Here is a 22,378-nt window from a genome sequence, read left to right on the forward strand (position 1 = left end):
GTTATTTTCAGGCTTTTCCAATTTAGAAACCCCTTCAGAACAAATTTGGCTCAGATCTGCTGTTCCTTCATGGTTACTGGGAGCTGACTGGTCTAATAGGTTGAAGAATTGAGGTATAGATGAGAGATGAGACAGTCCTGTCTGTGCATCTCATGCAAATGGCAGAATAAGGAATGGGCTGTGTTTCTTCTTGCTTTTAGCTTTGGAAAATCGAGGAGCAGTGAGCAGGTTCAGTAAGGCTGAGGTAAGCTGTTCTAACCCTTTCAGGGTATGGTTGTGTGTCAAAATCCATTGCATATGGGGAACAGCTTCAATTGTCACCACTGAGTAGGATGTGCTTCCAGAAATAATGGTAATATAAGTGCTAATATTTGCTTTATGAAGGCAAAGGTTCATATGTATCCTTCCCAGGAATTTTACTCTGGGTGATTCTGTACAGAGAATCAAAACCAATTGGAAACAGCTAAGCAAACACTATGTAAATGCAATGTGCACAGTATGTGTTTCCTGCTTAAAAAAATTAGAAGCAAACAAGTTCAGTTATCTTAAATTTAGGGACGATGTTTGTTTTTCATTTATGGAAAGTACTGATGAAGTACTGAATGTTGCCACAAATAAAAATTTTATTTGGGGAAAACTTAATTTGTTAAAGACAGATGAATTGTATTTATTATTAGTTTTCAATGTGTCAGGGATTAGTATCTTACGGGAGACCTCTTCAGTATTTTGTTTTCACCCTGTCATAGCAGATCTGTTGTTAGAGATTCATTAAGGGATATGATTATAAAGCGTCTGCTTCCTCATCTGGTTAAAGCTGAGAATTAACTTTCTTTTCAAGGTCTTCTGTGATTCAGAGCAATCACCTGTCAGCTGCTGGAAGTGTTATTTCATACCATGAGAAGCAGTACCAGAAAGGCAGGGGGGGAAAACATCCAGTGAGGATCATAACATTTCACAGAACTGAATTCTTACTGTAGGAATAATGAACTTGTTACATCATGACTGAATTGTATGTGCTCTTGCAGTGTCTTTTTAACAAGTGTTTGCATAAAACCTGGTTTCTAAGTGCTGCTCCATTCCCGGAGAGTTCCACCATGGTTAGTGATGTGCACTAACACCTTTTGAGGAAGACAGTGCTGTTCTATTGCAGCTAAACAGTTGTGAAACAGTCAAATGTTGCAGAAAGATGGTTGCTTTTGAGTGAGCTTATGTTTAAAGAAACTTTCTGTACTAAGAGAAGATGCTTTGTGGCAGAAGTAACTGATTTTTTTTCCTGGTTTGATTCGGGTTCATTTCACTTTTTAGCAATTTAATGAAGCGGCTTAAGCGAGAGGCTGTGCTTGTGACAGGAATCTGTCCATAGCTGACAGCAAACCCCCCTTTAAACACAGAGCCGGCCAGGAGCCCACAGCTGCCCTCTCATTGCCCACCTTCTTTCATTAGCCAGACCCAACTACTGCTGTGTAGCCAGGTGTGAGGGATCCGGGCAGGTGCCTCAGTTGCTGATGGGCAGGAGGGACTGTAGTGCTCTGTTAGGTGGTGGTAGTAGTTCATAACGAAATCGCTTCATTTGTTGTTGGGAGTTGACTGAAACTCTTTTCTGGCTTTGTCCTTCAAGAGGGAATGAGCACATGGTTGTGGTGATGATAGTTCTTCAGCTGTGTGTTGGTGTTAAAGATAGAAAGAAAATACTGCTTGAAATGCAGGTTTGATTTCTTACCCTCCATTCAGAAACTGTGTGAGCCCATTCTACTCCCAGGTGGCCGAGTGTTCTTGTCAATTATGTCTGGGTGAAAAACTAAGTCATTGTGGTAATGAGTTCTCCAAATCAAAGGAGGAGAGCCTGAAGAAAGTTATAACACTTCAGGAGTGGCCAAAGTGGTAATTTGCAAAGGGGGTGTTGAAATATTGTCATTGGTGGTGTGTGATGCAGAGGTACTTATTTTTGTGAATTATTGTGTGAGGACTCAGCCTGCAGGTTTTGAGTGCCTGTGGTTGTTAATGTGTGACACCCAGCAGAGCCATTGTCCTCTTTTCAGGTTTAATTTTCATATGCATCATTTAGTAAACACAGCAATATGAGTTTTTGTATTTTCCCACACCTGAAAAGGGTGAACAAAATGTGTGAATTATATTTTTCAGGAGTATTACTGAAGCTTGGATTGCTCTCTTGATACTATAAACCTGCAATAAGTGGCAATGTCCAGGGTTCCTACCCCACCTCCTCCTGGGGAGATGTCCAGTGGACCTGTGGCTGAAAGCTGGTGTTACACACAGGTAATCTGCATAAATTCCAGTGGCTTTATTTTCTATTATTGTCATAATAATTGCTTAAAAAGCTAAACTCAAGTTATTGACATATTAAAAAAATATAGCTGACAGTATAAGTAGTTCTCATAGTTAATGCTTGATATGCAACTTAAATTTTCTTAACATTTTCTGATCTTTTGTTCAGGTTAAAGTAGTAAAATTTTCATACATGTGGACCATAAATAACTTCAGTTTTTGCCGCGAAGAAATGGGTGAAGTTTTAAAGAGTTCTACATTTTCATCAGGGCCAAATGACAAAATGAAGTGGTAAGGTCTTTATTTGAGCAAGTGCTTTGGTTTTGTTTTGGGGTTGTTTTGCTCACAGAAATTGTAAAGTTAAATTGCAAATAAATATTAAAACTTGGGCACTTCTTGGAGGGTTACTGTAGGTGTGTATTGGTTCGAATTTCAAAGTGTCAGCAATCACAAAGGAAACATTTATTTCATTAGCATTTATTATTGTGCCTTGTAAAAGTATTTCTGAATTTATTCTGGGTGCCATTTAAAAATTACAATTTCTCCATTTAATTTTCAGGTGCCTGAGAGTGAATCCAAAGGGATTAGATGATGAAAGCAAAGACTACTTGTCGTTGTATTTGCTTTTAGTCAGTTGTCCAAAAAGTGAAGTCAGAGCAAAATTCAAATTTTCCCTGCTGAATGCTAAAAGAGAAGAAACAAAAGCAATGGGTAAGGGAATATTAATGGGATTTTGTAAGAACATCAGCAATGTAATATTGTTTCAGTTGAGAGCAGAATTTATTGAGATAAACTTTTAAAATACCTTTTTTAAAATTTCCTTTTAGAGACGTAATTATAAAATCCTGTTCACGCTTCACATGTTTCTGATCACTGAGCTGTTAATTCTATCCTGAGCAGTATAAATTACAGCACATTGCCAACTGCTGTCACTCCAGGTCCTTGTCACTTAGTTTTTCCAGCAGATTATTCTTGTTTCCTGTTAGTAGAGGTGTATTTGCTTTGTTTGTAGCTACAGTGGAAGTATTTGATTTCCATTGTTAAATAGGATAAGCAGGCATGGCTGCTTTTTTTAGGCATCCTTTGCAGTATTTTGTTCTATTTCAGCTGGTTTACACTGTAATCAGCTGGTTTACACAGTTTAAAAACATGTGCCATGTACCCAAGGAATTAGAAGACCCTGGAATAACTGGTGATTTGATTTAATTGTTGTGTTGATAGGGAATATGTATGGAATGCTCTTAGTTTCAAACTTGTGAGCACAACCTTCATTGGAAATGATTTTTGGGAATGCTGAGATTCTTGTGGAAATGAATAATTTAATGCTAATCTGCATTAAATTTGTTCTGCTGCAAGCCACGTATGTGAAGAATATCTGTTTTTCTTCCCTTTCTTCTACTCCAGGACTTAATAGATGTTTCAAGTCCTGTTTTGTTGCAAGTTTTGAATTTCTCATAAAGTCTGTAGTTCTGCAGTGGACCCAAATTTCATGCTATTTCTCCTTAAGTAACTAGGCCCACTTGTAATCTTCAAATTAAATGCACAGGACTGAGTTCAAATGTAAAAATTAAATTACTGGACTCTTTGGAAGGACGGTAAATATATATGTTTCACATGCATGTTCCACTCTACTAATCCTTTTACACTGATGGTGATGGTTTCTTCAGTCCCTTCAAACTTTCTGCTTCTGGAGCTTGTATGAGCAAAGCTACACTTGTGTGCCTTTGGAGAATGTATACATTTGGATTTTACACAGCCCAGGAGTGGATTAGTATTTGTCCTAAAATGTGAAACTGCATCGAAAACTATTTGGAGATAATCACAGACGTGCAGAACTGTTGAGTTTGCACAGGAGCTTTGGAGGCTGGCTGGCCCCAAACCCCTGCTGTAAGCAGGGTTAGCCTGAGCAGTTCGCTTGGGACTTGCGGTGCTTTGAGATCTCCAGGGATGGAAACTCCACAGCTTATCTGGGCAATCTATTTTAGTCTCTAGCCAGGTGTTGGTGGCCCTTTTTTTCCTTAGGGGTTCACTGTGGGCTCTTGTTGACTTGTTGTCCCCCAGGATCCCGTTCTCCAGTGACCTGTTTGTTCTCAACGAGGGGATCTGTAGCAAACACCCAAATCCTGACCCATCAGCTCTCTGCTGGTTCATCCTCCACTGCAGTGCTAAAAATCCAGTGAGTGGGTGTGTCTTCAGCTTCTGCAGTAGTAGTTGTGCTGTGTTTGGCACCACAGGAGTTATAAATATCTTTTCACTTTGGGAAGTTACCAACAGAAGTTTTACTTCTTGGACTCTCCAGCCATTTGCCATCTGCTTCTGTAGATGCTGTGTTGGTACTGAGACAGGAGAATGGAAGTGGGGCATCAGTGTCCCTTGTAAATTGATAATTCATGCATAGGCTGCTGCTTCAAGGGATGAAGCTGTGAATGAAACAGATAGCAAACTAATATTTTAAAGAAAAATACATTGCACTTTTATGCTGCTCTATTTTGGGTCTTAATTTTCATTTTGGGGGTTAACACTGGTTGTTGCTGCTAAGAGTAAAATCTAAGTTTGCAGAATAAAGAATTGGGCTGAATCTAGAGAAGAAAATTTTGAATGCTTTTTGGAACATGATTTTCTGATTTTTTTTTTTCAATGTAATGAGTTTAAAAATTGGTGAAAGTGTGAAAACACTTATCTAGAGGCCAGAAAAACTAGACAGTATTTTTTTTAAAGTGTGATTTTCTTCCTTGATGTACAGGTTTTTCAAATGTGAACAGTGTTATATGTTTGTTTTGTTGCCCTCAAAGCTCATAGTGCACTTCAGTGAGTGCATTTCCCTCTGCTGCTGTGCCCTGCATGAGCAAAGGGTTGTTGATACAGGAGTGTGATGAGGTGACAGGGGCAGAGAGCTCACACCTCCTGCAGTGTCATCTCCTGGGTGGCTCTTCAGTGTATTCTGAAAATACAAGGAAAATCTCTACAGGATATTTTGTTTGATATAATTCTAGTGAAAAACTGTTCTGGATATAATTTTTCCAGCTCTTGGAGGTGAGGGCAGTGTGTGACACGTGTGTGTTCTCTGTGGTACACGTTCAAGTGTGTTCCAGTGGTGCTGCCAAGGTCAATAGTGTAGGGAAGTCTGGCTTTGCTGATGGCTTTATTTTGGAGGCTGTAGAAGGAATGGTATTTTAACAGATTCTGTCATGAAAAACACTTTGCTTTTATTACAAACTTCTGACTTAAACTTCTAAAGTGCTCTCTGAAAGGCTGAAGCATCTGCCTACAGCAAATGAGATGGTGACGTGTTTCTTGCCCAGCTTTTTTGGAACGAAAGTTCTTAAAGAACTCTTCATGAGATCCCTCCCCACTTCCCACTCTGCTCTTATTTCGTATTCTTGCTGTCTTCATTTTGAACAATCTTTCTAAATTTAATTCAGAATTTGCTTTATTCTACTTAGATTCTCAAAGCCATTCCCAAATAAGCTCTTTCCCATATTTTACTTAAAGTATATGGTGCTGTTTCCTGTGGTTTAACTTGGGCAACAAGTGGCCACTTTTCAGTGTATGAAACAACTAGCCATGTAAAATGTGTGATCTTACTGAATTTACATGCAGTTGCACTGAGATGACTGTGGGAATTCTTTTTTGGCTGTGAACATTAGAAAAATAAAAACAACTTGTGTCGTCACAGCAAATCTGATGGATTAAAAAATAATTCTCATAACTAGGGCCAAAAGGTAAATATAATTAATCTTTTATGACAAAAAGTAGTTTAATAGTTGAAAGCTTCCATTTCTGTTTTGCTATTTTAATGCTTTTACTGTTTCAAACTAATTTCAACCTGTGAAACAAGATTTTCCATTTCAGGAAGAAGTCAAACCAGATTGTTTTGACAACTGCAGAGCGTTGTCAGGATGGGTTTGTGGTGACAAATTCATTGTAATGGTGCTTCCCTCTGAACAATTCCTGTTTTGACACATTGGCATTCTTAAACACTCAACTGAAAACCTCCTTGTGCTGGATGGTGCCTGAGAGATCTAAGGACATACGGTTTGAATTACAAATTGCGTTCCACTAAGTTCTATCAGGTGTTTTACAAAACAACACTATTACAGTATTAAAAAGGTTTTAATCAGTTCTGTGTTTTCTAAAAATGTGACACGTGATCCACGTGTGAAATTGATTAATTGTTTTATTAGCACGTAGTCTTGGTGTGGAATTAGGTGTTATTTGTTAATATTTTCCTTTAACTTGCTGTATTTGTACACAATTTTTTATCAGAAAGCCAAAGAGCGTATCGATTTGTGCAAGGCAAGGACTGGGGGTTTAAGAAATTTATCCGAAGAGATTTTTTACTAGATGAAGCTAATGGTCTTCTACCAGATGACAAGCTTACATTATTTTGTGAGGTAGGTATTAATTTTTAAGTAATAAAGTTTTACATACAATGTTTCCTGCTCTAATAAATAAGGATTTATGCTGATTTAAACAGTAACATACTCTAAAGTTGTCTTCTGAAAACTACAAGCTTGGTAAAATATACATTGCTCTGTTTGCATTGCATTTTGTTCTATTTTTTGGTGCTTGTACACTGAGGTGTAGACTATTGAATTGATCACTTGTAAACTGCTGGGCTTCTCCATGAATTGGCCAGTTACATTAGAATTGACTGTAAAATTTTTTATGCCAGAGGTGGCTGGTGTGTGCTGTCTACAGAAATGCTGTTTTACTGAGGTCACTTTTATTTAAAGAAGTTGTTTTTGTAGTTAGAGAATTGGTTTTCACTGGATAAACAGAAGGACATGCTTACATAAACACTTTATTTTTTGACTAATAGTTACGTTTTGTTTTCTGAGCAAATGCAAGTATCTTGTAGAAGGTGTGCTTGATCCTGAAAATTAATATTGAGAGCTGTGGTATAAATTTAACTTCATGGTGCATTGTGGGTCCCTTTTATAATATCATTTATGTTCATAACCTAAATTTTCTTATTAAATTTCAGTAAAAAGCTTACTCAGTGATAAAAATGGAAAATAGGGAAAGTATCAGTGTAAGTGGAGTGTATGTTGAATATACATTGGCTGGTTATCTGGGCTGCCATAAAGTGATTAGTGACTTAGGAGGATGATAGATGCTCTAACTGCTAATAAGTTTGCTTTGATCTGTGTATTTACAGGAAATGTGTAAAATTGTCTTGGCAAGATTACAATTTAATTATATGTCATTATGCTGGGTAGGAAGAATAATTGAAATGTGGCCCTTGAGACTAGATATTGCAAATATAGTGCATCTTATTTTCACTTAGACAAGTTAAATGAGCTGCATGATAAATTTGTTATGAATACAATTATTTGGGTGATAAAAGCAGATATAACAAGTGTTTTATGGTTCTGTAAAGATACTTTTGAGTATTTTCTCTTCTTAAATTGTCCTGCTAATGAACACTTTGATGTAAATGAACTGCTCTTGAAAGTAGCATTTGGTTTTGGAATAGATCGCTCTCTAATTTTAGAGACTAAGTTTGTTTAAAAAATACATTTAGAAGAAATACTGAATTTCCACAGAGAAATATTATTTAATCACTGAATTTAGCTGTATTTCCCTACAAAATGTCTTGATGTTTTAATGTGAGTGGCTTTTTGTGAAGTGTTGGACTTACCCTGATTATAAATGTGGAAGGAAGTAAAACATTTAGTTGTTCACGTTGAACATGTTAAAATAACTTCTGGCTTGTTTCAGGGTGAAGGAAAAATTAGGAAATCCAAGTATTTTAAGAATTTCTTTCTTTGGATGTGTGATACCAGCTCTTCAGCTGTCCTTAGAAATGACAGGTGTTGTTTGAAGGACCTGTTTCTATAGACGTAGAGCCTGAGGTTTTTGTAATTTTAAAATTTTACTTTTAAGCTCTAATTTCCATATTTGCCTTCCTACTTGTTTCCTCTTTGGAAAACTGACTTACCACTTCTTAAGCCTATATTGCACTTGGCTTGATAAAACTTGTCAGATATAGCAGGTATTTAGTGAGGGTCACTGATTACTCACTGTTGGTTGGCCCTTCTTCCCATTGACTTGCAGGACCATTATTTGGTTGTCTTTGGCAGCAAAAATATTCATTCTGTGTCACCAGAGATTCTCAAGATCGGCTGGATAAGCCCTTGGATTGGACCTGAAGGGTTCTTAAGTTTAATACTTTGTGCTGCCAGCAACAGCTAGTGATTAAATACAACCTCAGTTTTTTTGGGCATACTGATCTCTGACTGAATTCCCCCTTTCTATATAATCTGAAAGCACTGAAGCCTTGTAGATGTTCCATTTGCTAATGCAGTAGAGTGTTCTCTGCTTTCGCAGATCTCTTACCTGCCTTAGTAGTCCAAAGAATCATTTATATCACCCTTACCATTAATTACCACAGATTGGAAATCCAGAAAACCATGGACATTATCCTTAAGTGTCATCACAGAACTTAAGTTGACAAGTTTTACATAGTTACATGGGATTAACTTGATTGGATTTCAGCTTTAAATAATAAGAGGATGTCCTTGATTTATGGCATGCCATCTGGACAAGTGAGATATGAAATACCAGACCCCTGTAATCCTTTGTATTTAGAATCTTTAAAGGACAATACCGCCAGGTCACTCGAGTGGGAGAGATTGAATTATAACTTCGCTTGGGTTATACCTTAAAAAGATGACCTGTAGCAAATTGTTGTATAGCACAGCTCTCAATAGATATAAGAAACCATTCTAAAACAGAAGTTTGGAAGGTCAGAGTTCAGTTTAGGTGCACATAAAGTGTGTAGATAACTTTCCCTAGGCACTGTCTGTAGCTAACAGGAGGATGCTGTGTGGACAACTAGGACCGTGAACTGGGAGTCAAGGAAAAGCAGAACTCTCCTCTGGCAACAGAAGATGAGCTTGGCTAAGCTAAAACTTCCTTTGTGTGTATGTATATCTCCTGAAATCACTGTGTGTATGACGACTGGGAAATAGCTCTATAGATTTTTTTCTATGTTACAAATGTACAGTCAAACTGTGAAAGGGAAATATCGCTGTGCTTTGAGTTTCTTCTGTTTTGTTTAAAGTGGAAGAATATAAAGGAATTTCTTGTATTCACAGGGGAGTATGAGATGATACAGAGAATTAGGCAGTGATTCAGATCCCCAGGCTGCTGTCATAATTGGATCATCTTCCTCCTCCTCCTCCTCTTCTGGTCTGGAGTTTGGCTTACAGTGCTCCAACTTTCTGTGAAGCTGAGCTGTGCTTTTTTTGCTTTATGCCAGATTTATTCCAGATGCTTTTAGAAATCAACCAAGGCTCTGATCTTAACAGTATCAGCATTTTCTCTTAAGATCCAATCCTAATTTTCTGTATTTGGGAGATAGAGTGATCAAGATCTTGTATGGCTCATTACAAAGGTTTTATTCTCGGGTCTGTGCTCTCAGACAAGAGAAGCAAAACCTGCTTAGCTCTTCTGTTTTCCTAACACACTGCTTAAAAGGACTTAATATGTGAAGATGACTGAAAAAGCAGCAAGGAGTGCTGCTGTCCTGTTCAATTCCTATGTGAAAGATTTAAACATGGGGAATAATGGCAGAATATTTACTTCAAATGCACATATTTCCGTTTTCTTAGCTGGTTCTCTATGGAAGTTACATATTGTGAGTGTACATTTCATTATTGAAGTTACGTACTACCCCTTGTATTTTGAAAGTAATGGCTTTTAGTCTTGTTTGGAAAACAATTACTTGTGATTCCTGCCTCATCTGGACTGAGTAAAATGAAATTATGAAGGACCTGTTACTTGCATTTAGTTTGCATTGTTTCACTGCAGGTTATGTATAAACTTAATACGATAAGGGATATCTTACTGAAAAATTCTGTGGATTGTTCTTACGAAACTTTTCTGTGACCACGTGATCCTGATGACATTGTGTATATTCTTCTCAGATGTGTGAAGTATTGAACTGCTAATTTAACTCTGAAATAGCATTAACTTGTTTTTTATTCTCACTGGTTTTCTAAGAACTGTATCTGTCCTTATTTACTTAGGCATTTCTGTCAGGATGCATGTGGTATTGTGCTCTCTTTTTGTTTTGGTTGGATAAGTACACAATATTAGAGTCTCTAAGTAAGGCCTATTTGTTTTATGTTACTTAAAAGTAAACTGTAAAGCACTGGTTTATGGTTCTGGCCTATTGCCAGAAGCTTCACTGTTTTTTGCTTTGCATTGGAATTGTTGGAATTCTAGCAATAGGTACTGTGATTTAATTATTGTTGGCATTCAGTTATGAAGGAGTTGTCTTGCTGTGATTTTCTGTTAGGTAAGCGTGGTCCAAGACTCAGTAAATATATCAGGACAGTCTAATACAAACACTTTGAAGGTACCTGAATGTCGACTAGCAGAAGATTTAGGGAATCTCTGGGAAACAACAAGATTTACAGATTGCAGTTTTTATGTAGGAGGACAAGAATTCAAAGCTCATAAATCTGTACTTGCAGGTACTTTCTACTTTTGTATTGCTATTATTTTGTAATTTAAATTGCTGTAAGTTTAAAATTTGATTATATATAATATTTACTTTTTTTGGTACAGCACGATCTCCTGTTTTTAATGCAATGTTTGAACATGAAATGGAGGAAAGCAAAAAGGTAAGCTTCAGTGAAAGTGCTACATGTAAATATTTGTACCTTGTGAGAAGAAAACATTGCAGAAAATTTGAGGTAGAGCAGACTGAAGAGGATGAGTGTTCTTGTGGTGCATGAGGGCAGGATGGACAGTTCTTGAACTTCTCCTGGCAAGTTTTTTGGGAATTTGTGTAGAAAGAGTGGAGAGGTGGTGGAGGATTTGAATTTTTTCAGGTACTTGTATCTGCCCTAGATAATGTTTTTAAACATTAGCTATTGGTGTAATTGACCTGGTAATCTCTGCCCTCTTTTGCCTCATTTCTATCTTCCTATCAGCTGAGTGACTTGACTAAGGTTTTGCTGTAGAGTATTGGTGTTTTTTATGGTAACCAAGAAACAAGAGGTGAATTATGACTGGAATTAAGCCCTCAGGAACTGGAACACTTCTTTTCATTCACAGCTTCTGCAGGCACTTGACCTGTGTAAATGTTTTGGATGGGTGGTTACTTAATCAGCAGAGAGCTGCTTCTGCTTTTATGTACTTGATGTCTCCCACAGCAAGGAGCTGTTTGTGTCTTTCTTGAAGAAGAATTATCAAAAATGTGTTGGTTATAAGCAGAATCCATCAAAAGGTGGGGAATTGATCACCTCCCAAAAAGATTATGATAGATGATCCTCATTTGGTCTTGAAAACTACAAGATGCCATTTGTGTGCACAAATATGTCAGCTGAACGTGGTGCTCTGGCACAGCGGAGGGTCACTTTCCTTCCTGGCATCTCTCCAGTTTGGAAACTGTGGGATTGGAGTATTGGGAGCATTTTATTGAGGTTCCTGGAATGAAAGAAATCCAAACATGTCACAGCTTGAGTACTGTGCCATGCTAGGCCTTTACCTTCATGTTAGCAGTGGATCTCCAGTGCAGCCCCACTCCTAAATACTGATGGGAAACCAGACCATGTGCATCTCGTGTGCCTGGGATTTTTATACTCCATTCAGAAGTCTGGTGTTTGCTCCTACATGTTTGACATCATTTCCTACTTGATTAGTTGCTTATAGGGGGATACTGTTATAGGATTGGTCAAGCCTGCAGTGCCACTGTTGTATTAGGGCAGTCTTCAGCTGTGTGATGGCAGTTCAGTGTGTTTGCTTTTTGGATTCTCAGAACAAAACCTGGGCTGTGTTGACTCAGTTTGAGCCAAGAATGGCTCAGTTTGTTCTGTCTGCTGCTCTGACTTCTGTTATTCCAAACACATTGTCTTTGTGTTGGAAACTCAGGAGCATTTTTAAATATTCCTGAAACTGTCTTGAATTTTATGTATGGTCTGTGTGATAGACTCCAGAGTTATGCATTTCTAGGAAAAAAAAATTGCAATTACTTTTTATTGCTGAAGCTTTTCCAGCTGATTTCTACATAACTTTTAAGAGCTTTTTTTGATTGCTTTTGGCTTAACATTGTTGAATGTTACCTTAAATTTGTAAGGATTTTGTATGACGGATTTTGAATGAGAACTTGTAGCATGCATGCAGATGATATTTAATAGTGACTTGGAAATTGTAGCTAAAATCCAAAGAGTTTTATGGATTCTTCTTTTTTACCAGAATCGTGTAGAAATAAATGATGTAGACCCTGAAGTTTTTAAAGAAATGATGAGATTCATTTACACAGGAAAAGCACCAAACCTTGAAAAAATGGCTGACAATTTATTGGCAGCTGCAGACAAAGTAAGTAATAGACTACAAAGTTCCCAAAGTTCCCAAACCTGGTGTTTGCTTGGGGAATGTTGATTTAAAAAAAAAAAATCTTATTTTCAGATTGTTTGATACATATTTTGGCTTTTTAAAACAAGAGAAGCAGTTCTTATCAGAAATGAAGGAAGATAGGAAAGAACAGACTTTTATAGCAGTAGAAGTAGATGAAGGAGCAGTAGAAGGCTGATCAATCTTTTTATCTTTTTTAAAGAGAAGTGTTTCAGGTATTTAGCATCTTTTTTTTTTTAATTGGAGGCTATTAATATTATTTGGAAAATTGGGTATTGAGTAAAATGTGTGCTAGATCTTTGTATTCTTCAAGAAGATTTATCTGAGTTATTGAATTAACTGTGCTTCCCTAAAATACTGCTGCTTTAGAACTTTCTTCTTTTTGTCTTCCTTACAAGCGATATTGTTCTAATCTTTCATCTCTTTGTTGGGATCTTGTCTACTCTTAAAATTGTTGCTTTTTGAAATACTTTTTCTGCTGTGATTTTTGAGATGAAGGGATTTACAGCAGCTCAGCAGTTAACTTTTTTTGAATGCTGGCCTTGATTTAAAGCATAATTGATAAATGTAGAGACTGTTACAAGGTACAGTTATATGATTGTCTGCAGTACCAGAAAACGAAAATGAAACCTGTTCAGACTGTGACATCCTTCAAAAAAGAAGCACAGTTTGTTTATGCAAAATACAGTATGGAGTGCAGTTATTTTCCATCTCATTTCTTTTAAGCTGTATCGAAGGTATGAGGGAAATCAGGAAATTCAGAGATGGGTTGGGGCTAAACTTATTTTTTTTTTAAACTATCATGTCATTTCTTGCCCCTCACTTAGAGATGTGAACCTGTTCAATGCTGATTTGGCTCCTTGCTCCTCCTCCCTTACCAAGCAGAAGTGAAATGAAAACTTCTGAATGATTTCTTCTTGTTGTTTTGATAAAAACTCTCTCAGCAAGGTTTTTAATTAGTTTGTGTGAAGCCTAATGCCTGTGTTACGTTTGAGACCTGTTCAGTGCAGCACATTCTGCTTTGCAGTACCTGTGGGGAAGTAGTTTGATGTTAGGCTCAGGAGGCACTGAGCCTGGCTCGAAGTGTTTTGAGAACTGTAGAGATGAGGATGGAAGGAATGAGTTTGAGGAATGATTAGTGCAGTTTTTCTCTCTCTCCAGTATGCACTGGAACGGCTGAAGGTGATGTGTGAGGAAGCACTCTGTAGTAACCTCTCGGTAGAAAATGTTGCTGACATTCTTATCCTCGCAGATTTGCACAGCGCAGAACAGCTAAAAGCACAAGCAATAGACTTTATTAACAGGCAAGTAATATTTATGAGACTCTAAATACTTTGTGCTTATACTTGGTGTACTTTTTCAATATTAGCACACTTCTCTCTTGCAGGTGCAGTGTTCTTAGACAACTTGGGTGTAAAGATGGGAAAAACTGGAATAGCAAGTAAGTTTCCCTGCCCCACGATGTTCTGTACAAACACTGCTAAGTAGACTGCAGATCTTAAGAACTGTTGCTTCATTTCCACACTACTGAGGCCTGTCACTGACTGTAAGTAAAGTAGGATTCAGCAGATGCTACCCCAGTTATGATTGTGACTCCCCTTTTAAATGACAGGGAATGTTAACTGCTCTCCAGTGTGATATCCTAACAACAGCTGGTTTTTATTCCCTTTCCCAGGGGCATAGTGCTGTGAGATGATGGAAGCAGACTTTAGAGAGAAAGGCATTCTCATGAGTACCCAGGTTTGTGCCTGGAGGAGTGATAACCCCAGTGTGGTTTTGAGACTTGCTTGGGTCAGTCAGAGCCTGCAGTATATCCACAGACAGGAGGGCAGTTGCACTCTTTGCCTTTGGGGACATGTTTGTGCACCTTCCCACATGCCAGCACAGGTGCTCTGGAGGCCACACAACTTGTCAGTCAGGTCCCTCTGACTAAAGGCTCCTGCCTACACTGGAAATAGGTTGAAACTGTGTGGCTCAGACTCTGGCACTGATTGCAGCAGCTCAAGTGAATCACAGAGTGGAAGAGAGCCAGCTGCAGAGTAGCTGATGCTGGGCTCGAACAGTGTAAGGGCAGTGGAGCACTCATTTCTTACCAGCAGAATCTCCAGAGAACTTAAAGGCTGTGTTGTACCACTCAGTTTAAAAATATTGTTTCTCCTTGAAACAAAAAAGGCTTCACAGGCATAATGATTGAGCATGATGTGGAAAAGAAGTGGGTGGTGAAAGGTAAATAGTAAAATACCAGTAATAGGGATAAGTCATAATCATAACTATGTAACTACTTGATGTATTTCTTCTCAAGTGATTTGGAGCTTCCTGAGCTGAACTTCTGTCTTGAGTGTTTGCTAGTTAACATGCTGGTCATCTTTGCTTCAGCTAAAACACCTACAGTAATTCAGGAAAATATTATGAGAGGGCCTGGCTTAATTTATTCACTCTGGGCACCAGAGAGTCTGAACTTTGGTATTGTTTCTCAAGGCCCTTACCTTCACTAACTTGCAGCAGCAGGATTAAAGGCTTGCATTAGAAATCTGCTAGAGGTGTTTTAGAGATCATGTGGTGTAGAGGTCAGCTGATAACTTCATGCTTGAAAGTGTTCCTGAAACAGCATAAGGCTGCTCATGAAAGGCTTTTGAAAATGCAGAGCAATGGGACCTTGGGATTGATGCGTATTAGTTCCAAATTATAAATTTATCCTGTGTCAGTGTGACTTGTAACCCAGCTAATATAATATTCTTCATAAGCAAAGTGAATTTTTTGCTTTTTTTTAATATTATTTCACCAAAAAGTAAATACATACATTGACTGAACATATGGTTTTTAATCCCCTGGGTGTCAGTGTGATATTTGCTGTAATCTCTTGTTGCTTTTGTGTTAGTTAGAAGTCGGCAGTGGCCACTGAAAGCTCTTTTGAATGTGGTCCATCATCTGCACTGAAAAAAGAGTGAATATTCTCAGTATGCTCCACTGGTTTAGTCCACTGGATTGCAGGCTCCCAGTGAAGGGGTCTGGAGCTAGCCAGCTAATCTGCCTTCATGGCTCTTTCTACATAAATTCCATCATTTTTTGCTGCAGTTTCAGCTGATTCATCTTGTCATCTTTCTCTCTCCCCAAACTGAACATGCCCTTTTATGTAATGAGATTATCGTGTCTTCCCTTGCTTTTCATCTCTGCACTTGACCTCATTTTCTTCTAGTTTTCCTCTTTATTGTTTCTCCTGAACAATTCCAAGCTGGTTATTCTGACACAGTTCTCTAGCTGAGGTCTGGCTGGTACTGAGCAGAGCAGAATAAGTACCTTTTGTCCCACATCTGATTATATTTCTATACCCAAATTGCTGCTTCTCTCTGTTGGCACCCTCACTGGCATCCACAAAGTCCGTTCCACAATATTTCACTGCCCTTCTACAGCACTTCTGCCTTGCCTGCTTTTCTCCGCTGTGCTTTGGTTCATAAAATTGTGTGACTGTTCTTAATGCTTCTGTTTTCAGCCAAGCAACAGACATAATGGAAACTGCAGGCTGGAAGTCCATGATCCACTCCCACCCTCACTTAGTAGCCGAGGCCTTTCGTGCTCTGGCGTCTGCACAGTGTCCACAGTTTGGCATTCCACGCAAACGGCTAAAACAGTCCTGAAATCTTCCATGAACTCTAGAGAAATTGGACTGACTCCACTCCTCCTTGTCCAGAGGTGTTTTCACAAACCATAACAAGAGTTTTTGTTATCCTTGTCCACAGAACAGAAGCTGAAAAAGCCTATTGTTTGCTTTTCAGATGGATAATTTATGGTTTAATCCTCAGCTTTAAATTAGACTGATTACTCTAATTCACTGAAAGGCCTTAAATTATCTTCAATGACTCTCTAGTCCATATAGTCTAATGTATCTTGATTTTTTTATTATTATTTTATAATGTGCCTTGTCTTTTTGACTAGGCTCTGCAGGATTGCACTAGCTCCATAATGCAGTAAAGTTGATAACTGAAGATTAATTTTTGAAAGGGATCTTCCATTATTTTCAGAAGAAGAAAAAAAAAGATTATAGTTTGGTCCTGTGCTAACTGGAAGGTTTTGACCGGCCTCTCATTAAAAGCACTCGGACCAGAGGCACATCATGTACCCTAGGCAAGTGCTAAATATAGGGAGAGCCTGTTTACCTTCAGCGAATGCCTACAGGCTATTTATGGCAATATACTGCTTTGAACATAATTTATTTTTCATTGTGGGGGCAAATATGCAATGGTTTGGCCCAAAAATGTATTTTCATTACAGTTTGTAATGCTTGTGTGTGTGTCAAAGCTGTCCAAGCAGTGAAAAGAAACACAAAATAAACCTTTTGCTTGTGTTTCTTTACGGTCCATCATTAGTTTACATTTAATGCAGAACTGAACGAGAGGTTAAAGAGTTCAATATGAAATGGAATAGTGTTATATATTGAATAAATAAATCCTAGTGTATGGTTGCATAGAAAAGTCAAGGATGCATAGAATGACCAAATGTAAATTGAGGAAATGGGCCAAATGGATTCTGAATATGCACTTTTAATGTGTAACTTTTTGTATGTTGTGTGGTACATATATATTTTGCTTTTGATGAATTAATGAGGTACAGGTAATTGTGGCTTAACTTTTTAGATACATTTTAAGATGCCCACAGCCACATGGGATTTAGTTTTGTTAGAAAAGAAAGGCATGTCTTTTTAAGACTCAATTGAAGGTGGCTATTGCGAGCTTTCATATTTAAGTAACAGAATATTTTCGCTTATTTGAAAAAGGCATGTGAATGGTAAAAACTTTGAGGGGATTTTTCCCATCCCGACGTACGTGCATGGCTCCCACAAACACCTGGGGAGGCTGTGCACACGTTGAAGAGTATTTCCCTGAAATGTCAGATGGTATCTGCAAGCAGACACTTGCTCAGTCTTGCATTTCAGTTATTGTACTAGCATTGTGGATGGTATTGAAATTCTGCATAATGTGAAAAGGATGAAACATTTGTAAACTGCTTGTCACGGGCCAGTTCTTTGTTCTATGAACCTTAGCTTTAATATCAACATCCTCAGTGTTTGATGGCTTTGTTTACAATTGGGAGGAAAAGTCTGCAGTAGTGCACACTCTAAATGTTCCCTGAATTATTGCATTGAGTTTACTGTAATAGTGATAATATGCTGTATTTCTTCTTTTTGGGGGAAAGACTTGGGTTTTACAGTGGGGAATGGGAGGAGACATCACCTAATTGATAAATAAATCTTTGGGTAAGAGTTTGAGTTCGCCTATTAAAAAAGTCATGCAGGGAGGAGAGAGGAAGAATTTCAGATTGTTTTATCATCCTCATTTCACTGAGATTCATCTGACTTGCTCTGAATAAAATTTTTAGAGGAAAGAATATATAATTTATGGCATCTAGTAAACCACTTACAAAGGTAAATTGGAAAAAAAAAATGCCCAGTCCAGTTTTGAAGACTAAAACCTCTAAACATGATTTTTTTTCTTACCCTCTAACTAAATCTTTATGATAGCTAAAGTGTAAAATCAGAAATTTTAATAATACACAAGGCATCAAATTACATATTTACAGAGATTTACCAATTTTTAAATATTTATCTAAGATAAGGTCTCAAGCATTCTCCACAACACGAGGTGAAGGTGTTTATTTCAAAATCATGTTTTTGCTGCACTGTGTAATGTGTACAGCTCCTCATCCTCATTGCTGTAAAACTCACAGCGTTCACGTGCAAAGTGACTTGAATATTTAATGCTGTAATGATTGCCCAGCTCAGCCTGTTCTGAAGTAACAACTTAAAGTAATTATATGGAAAGCTTGAGGATTTCTAGGAAAAAAAAAAGAAATTATAGCCTAATAGCACTCTTTGTACCAAAAAAATGTCAGACGCTGTGCTGTGACACCATCTGCATCATAGTGTCCCCTGGTCGAGCCAGGCAGTGTGAACTGTGTGTTACACTAACAGGAAAGAGCCCTCTGCTGATCCACCTGTTTAGATTGGACTTTGTTTATTTGTGTTTTCAAGTTCTGTCACATCTTGAGAAAAAGGTAAAGCGGTTGCTGTATTCTGAAGTGAGTGCACTAATTATTCACCTCTTTAATTACCTGCATGCACTGTTCTCACTGGAATGGGACATTGGTAATTGCAACCTTCCCATTTGGATTCAGTAGCTCGGTTTCATTCCCCACATCTCAAGAACTTGCCCCGAAAGCCTCAGCTGGAAGTGCAGCAGATCAGGAACGATCCAATATTCAATGGTCAGGTTTGTCCAGGCTGAAATCTTGGGAGTTTTTTCCTAGTTTTCCCTCCAGGTTAGGAATATGCTGTATGAAGGTGCCATGTTTTGGCTTGCCAACACTACTCTCTCAGATAGATGTGAACCACCACTTCCATGCTTTTCTGGGGAGACCCCTGCATGTGTCCTGTGTGTGTGTGTGTGTGCGTGTGTGTGTGTGTGTGTGTGTGACTGTGTGGTGTTTTTTGTCAAGGGTGACTTTCTAAAAATAAGGACTCAATTTGCTGTTAAAATGCTATTATGTATTATATATATATATATTTTTTTTTTTTTTTTTGTCCATTCAGACCTCTCCTAAGGAGATGCTTTGGGTGGAAGTTGCTTCAATAAATAATCCTTATTTCCTAGTCCATTTACTGCATGCAGAAGTATGAACACATTGTGCCTTTTTTAGGAAACTGTTGCAATGAAGGGATGATTTAACAGGGTGCAAGGTCTTTGTGAAGACCTTTGGTCTCTCGTATTTTTAAAGGTGAAGAATGCTCTTTGGTACACAATTGAGATGGAAAAGTTCAAGTTGCATTTGACCTCTTTTGCATGTTGATTCTTGCTTCCTAAATTCAATTTCACCAAGGTACAAACTGCACAAACAAGTGGAGTAAGTATTACAGATACAAGTTGAGTAATGGTATATTTTTTGTGAAATTGTGATAATATTTGCTGTTACAAGATAAATGTATGTCAAAACATGATAATCATGGACACAAGGTTACTCTAGTTCTGATGTTTTTCTAAACATTGAGTATTTAGTATAAAATTCACCTTTGCACAGGAGATCAGTAGAATACCTACATGGAGATTGTGTTCCTTTTAAATCCTCACAGCAAGGCTTCTCCTTTGGGAGAATAAAAGCCATGTGCAGTATTTGAAACTGTGTTTCACAGAAAGCAGTGAATTGCAAATGTGAGGTACTGCTACCTGAAATATGGTAGAATTTTGTTGAATTTTACAGTTGATTAAAATTCCTAAGCTTAATTGATTTTTCTGGGGTTTTTTTTTGTATTTGACAAATGGAATGTTACCTGTCCTTTGTTTGCTGTTGATAGCATATTTAGTGCAGAGCTTAGCTCCTTAGCTAGCCAAGACACTTAGTCTCATATCTTGGCTTCTGCTTACAGTAAATGGACTATGTTTGTAAAGGGAACTCACTATTTCAAGTGTTTTGCAAGGAACTTCACTGTATTTGTAACCTGGTTTCTGAAGGCTTAAGATCAATGAGTCCTATTTTAGAAGTTAAACCAGTGAAATGACTTGGACCTGTTTTGGGGTGGAAATGATAAAGAGAATTCAGATATGTAAACAGTTGTATCAAACCATCCAGCCTTTTTTTATCAGCTGATGTTAATGGTGAAATACTTTTTGTACCTTGTTGCTGAAAATATTTTTGCGTTTCAGCACATCAAGTTACAATAAAGTTGTTACTTATACAGAGTGTGTCTATCTTTATTTGTTGTCTGTACCTGCATTTATTCCCAATGGCTGCCTTTGCTTTGAGAAGGGTATTTTACCAGCACTGTCAGTCTAGTGTCAAATATGCTGCTGTGCTTTTGGAGACCTCTTCTGGGGAGGATCATCTTGCAGCATTGCTCTGATCTCCATTAACTTGGTTATTTTTCTGTTTAGACACTTTAAAGCTCTGGGCAGCTTAACTTGCCTACCTGAGAAGTGTCTCCCTTTACACAAACTGTCAGGACTGGTGGGAAGAAGAGTTGATGCTGTGATAACAAAAATGGGATTGGTGGGTTTGAAATCTTTCATCAAAAACCATCATCCTTTGTCCTGCCAAAGAGTACAGGCTGCTTATGAGCACATCCAGCAGGAATGCTGTTGGCATTTGTTACAGGAGAAGTGGTATGTAAGAGGAATCTGTATGGGGAGCACTGGGGTTTAATATGGTTAAAAATACTTTGCAGTGATATGTGGGACTGCTGATAGGCTGCTCTGTGGATGTGGTTTTGGACATGCTGAACTCCTGAAAATAATGATGTCAAGGTAAGTTATTTTATAGCAAGTGTGTCTGGGTAGGGTAGGTACATGCAAAATTCTAAATTCCTAATTTAATTAGCTGCTTAAAGCATACATTCCTTAATTGACTCCACAGTGATCGAGTCTCAGGTTCCTCATGGGGTTTATCTCAATAATGGCACAACTCACATCCCCACAAACAGTTCAATAACCTCTGAGGGGAACAGAACTGGTTACCACTGTGAGTGGTAGCAGAATTATTTATGCAATCCGAATGTCTGATCTGAGCTTCACATTCCAGATAGAAAAATAATATTAAACTTTATCATTTCTTTTTTTGTAGAAGACTATTTTTTTATTCCTTCTGGAGATGGTTTTCCTCCCAGTTGTCATCATAAAAATTTTTGTTATTCAGAAAAATTGATTCAATGAGCATTGATTTAAAAAAACCACCTGTTTTCTTTCTATAGCAAATTTGGGTTTTTTGTGTGGAAAATTGAGCACATGAAGAAAGCTTTTTCTCCTTTTAGTTAAAATACTGCTGAAATATTATACAGTGTTGGTCTAGTCCTGTGTATGTCTTCTCTTTGTCTGCAATGGGAGAGCTCAAATATTGAATGGCGATAGAGGCTGATAGAGTAAAAACCATCTGTTGCTGTACAGAATTCTCTGTCCTGCCCTTTGCTGAAGGGATGGTTTCATGCTGAAGTATTTGAGTGCATCCTGAGCAGTCAGGTGAGAAATTAAAGTTGATTAAAGTGAGTCTTTGTGCCACTGCTCCAAACTTCATAGTATTAATGGTTTTCTGTGTTCTAGATGGCTTCAGTTACAATTCCTATTCAAGTTAGAATATTACCCATTCCACTACAGATATTACTTGCCATGTTTATTAAGTAAATTAAAGATGCAGCTGCTTCCATTGCACACAAATAACTTTGCACTTAACATTGTGATAGTATGCTAACAGAGGAAATGCTATTAATTGCCACTTAAAAGTAGTCTTGAACAGTATTTTTTTGCAAACTTCTTGGCAATTTTCCACTAGAATAACATGTTTTTTGTTGTCAGTTTTAAAGATTCCTTCCTTGTACTCGGAGAAATTTGGAAAAAATGCAAGGAGTTGAACGAAGCATTTCAGATGTGAGATGCAAAGGACTTGTGTTTTCCATTACAAGCACTGCACCAAGGGAAAGAAAACCCATCCCAGGCTCAGCTGAGAGAATTCTTGAGTGCTTTGGAATGGCATTCCAGGGGGTGTCAATAAGTTATATTTTAAACAGTATATGAAATTGGTGCTCTAAGTGTAAAATTCAGCTTCTCACGAGCCAAGTATAAAGAACAGAAACAAGCTTGTGATTTTGAGACTCAGGAAGAAAAAACTTTGCAGAGTTTGCATGGCCTTGGCTTACAGAGAAACTACCAGGAATGTTTTGAGCTCTTGGTTAAAGTGTTCTGAAGGA

The 22,378-nt window shown here is 37.8% G+C and overlaps 1 protein-coding gene across 1 annotated transcript in view; it reads left to right on the forward strand.

Annotated features, from left to right (window-relative positions):
- Positions 1–20,372, forward strand: part of SPOPL (speckle type BTB/POZ protein like) — a 32,838-nt gene extending 12,466 nt beyond the window's left edge. The window contains exons 2-11 of the mRNA XM_062498446.1: positions 2,143–2,277; positions 2,456–2,577; positions 2,846–2,997; positions 6,553–6,680; positions 10,595–10,772; positions 10,867–10,922; positions 12,499–12,621; positions 13,819–13,961; positions 14,045–14,098; positions 16,148–20,372. Coding sequence (XP_062354430.1) covers positions 2,200–2,277; positions 2,456–2,577; positions 2,846–2,997; positions 6,553–6,680; positions 10,595–10,772; positions 10,867–10,922; positions 12,499–12,621; positions 13,819–13,961; positions 14,045–14,098; positions 16,148–16,292 — 1,179 coding nt within the window. The 5' untranslated portion in view covers positions 2,143–2,199 and the 3' untranslated portion in view covers positions 16,293–20,372. The remainder of the gene's footprint in view (positions 1–2,142; positions 2,278–2,455; positions 2,578–2,845; positions 2,998–6,552; positions 6,681–10,594; positions 10,773–10,866; positions 10,923–12,498; positions 12,622–13,818; positions 13,962–14,044; positions 14,099–16,147) is intronic.
- The last annotated feature ends 2,006 nt before the right edge of the window (positions 20,373–22,378 follow it).

This window comes from Cinclus cinclus, chromosome 9 (assembly GCF_963662255.1).
Source record: "Cinclus cinclus chromosome 9, bCinCin1.1, whole genome shotgun sequence".
Taxonomy (NCBI): domain Eukaryota; kingdom Metazoa; phylum Chordata; class Aves; order Passeriformes; family Cinclidae; genus Cinclus; species Cinclus cinclus.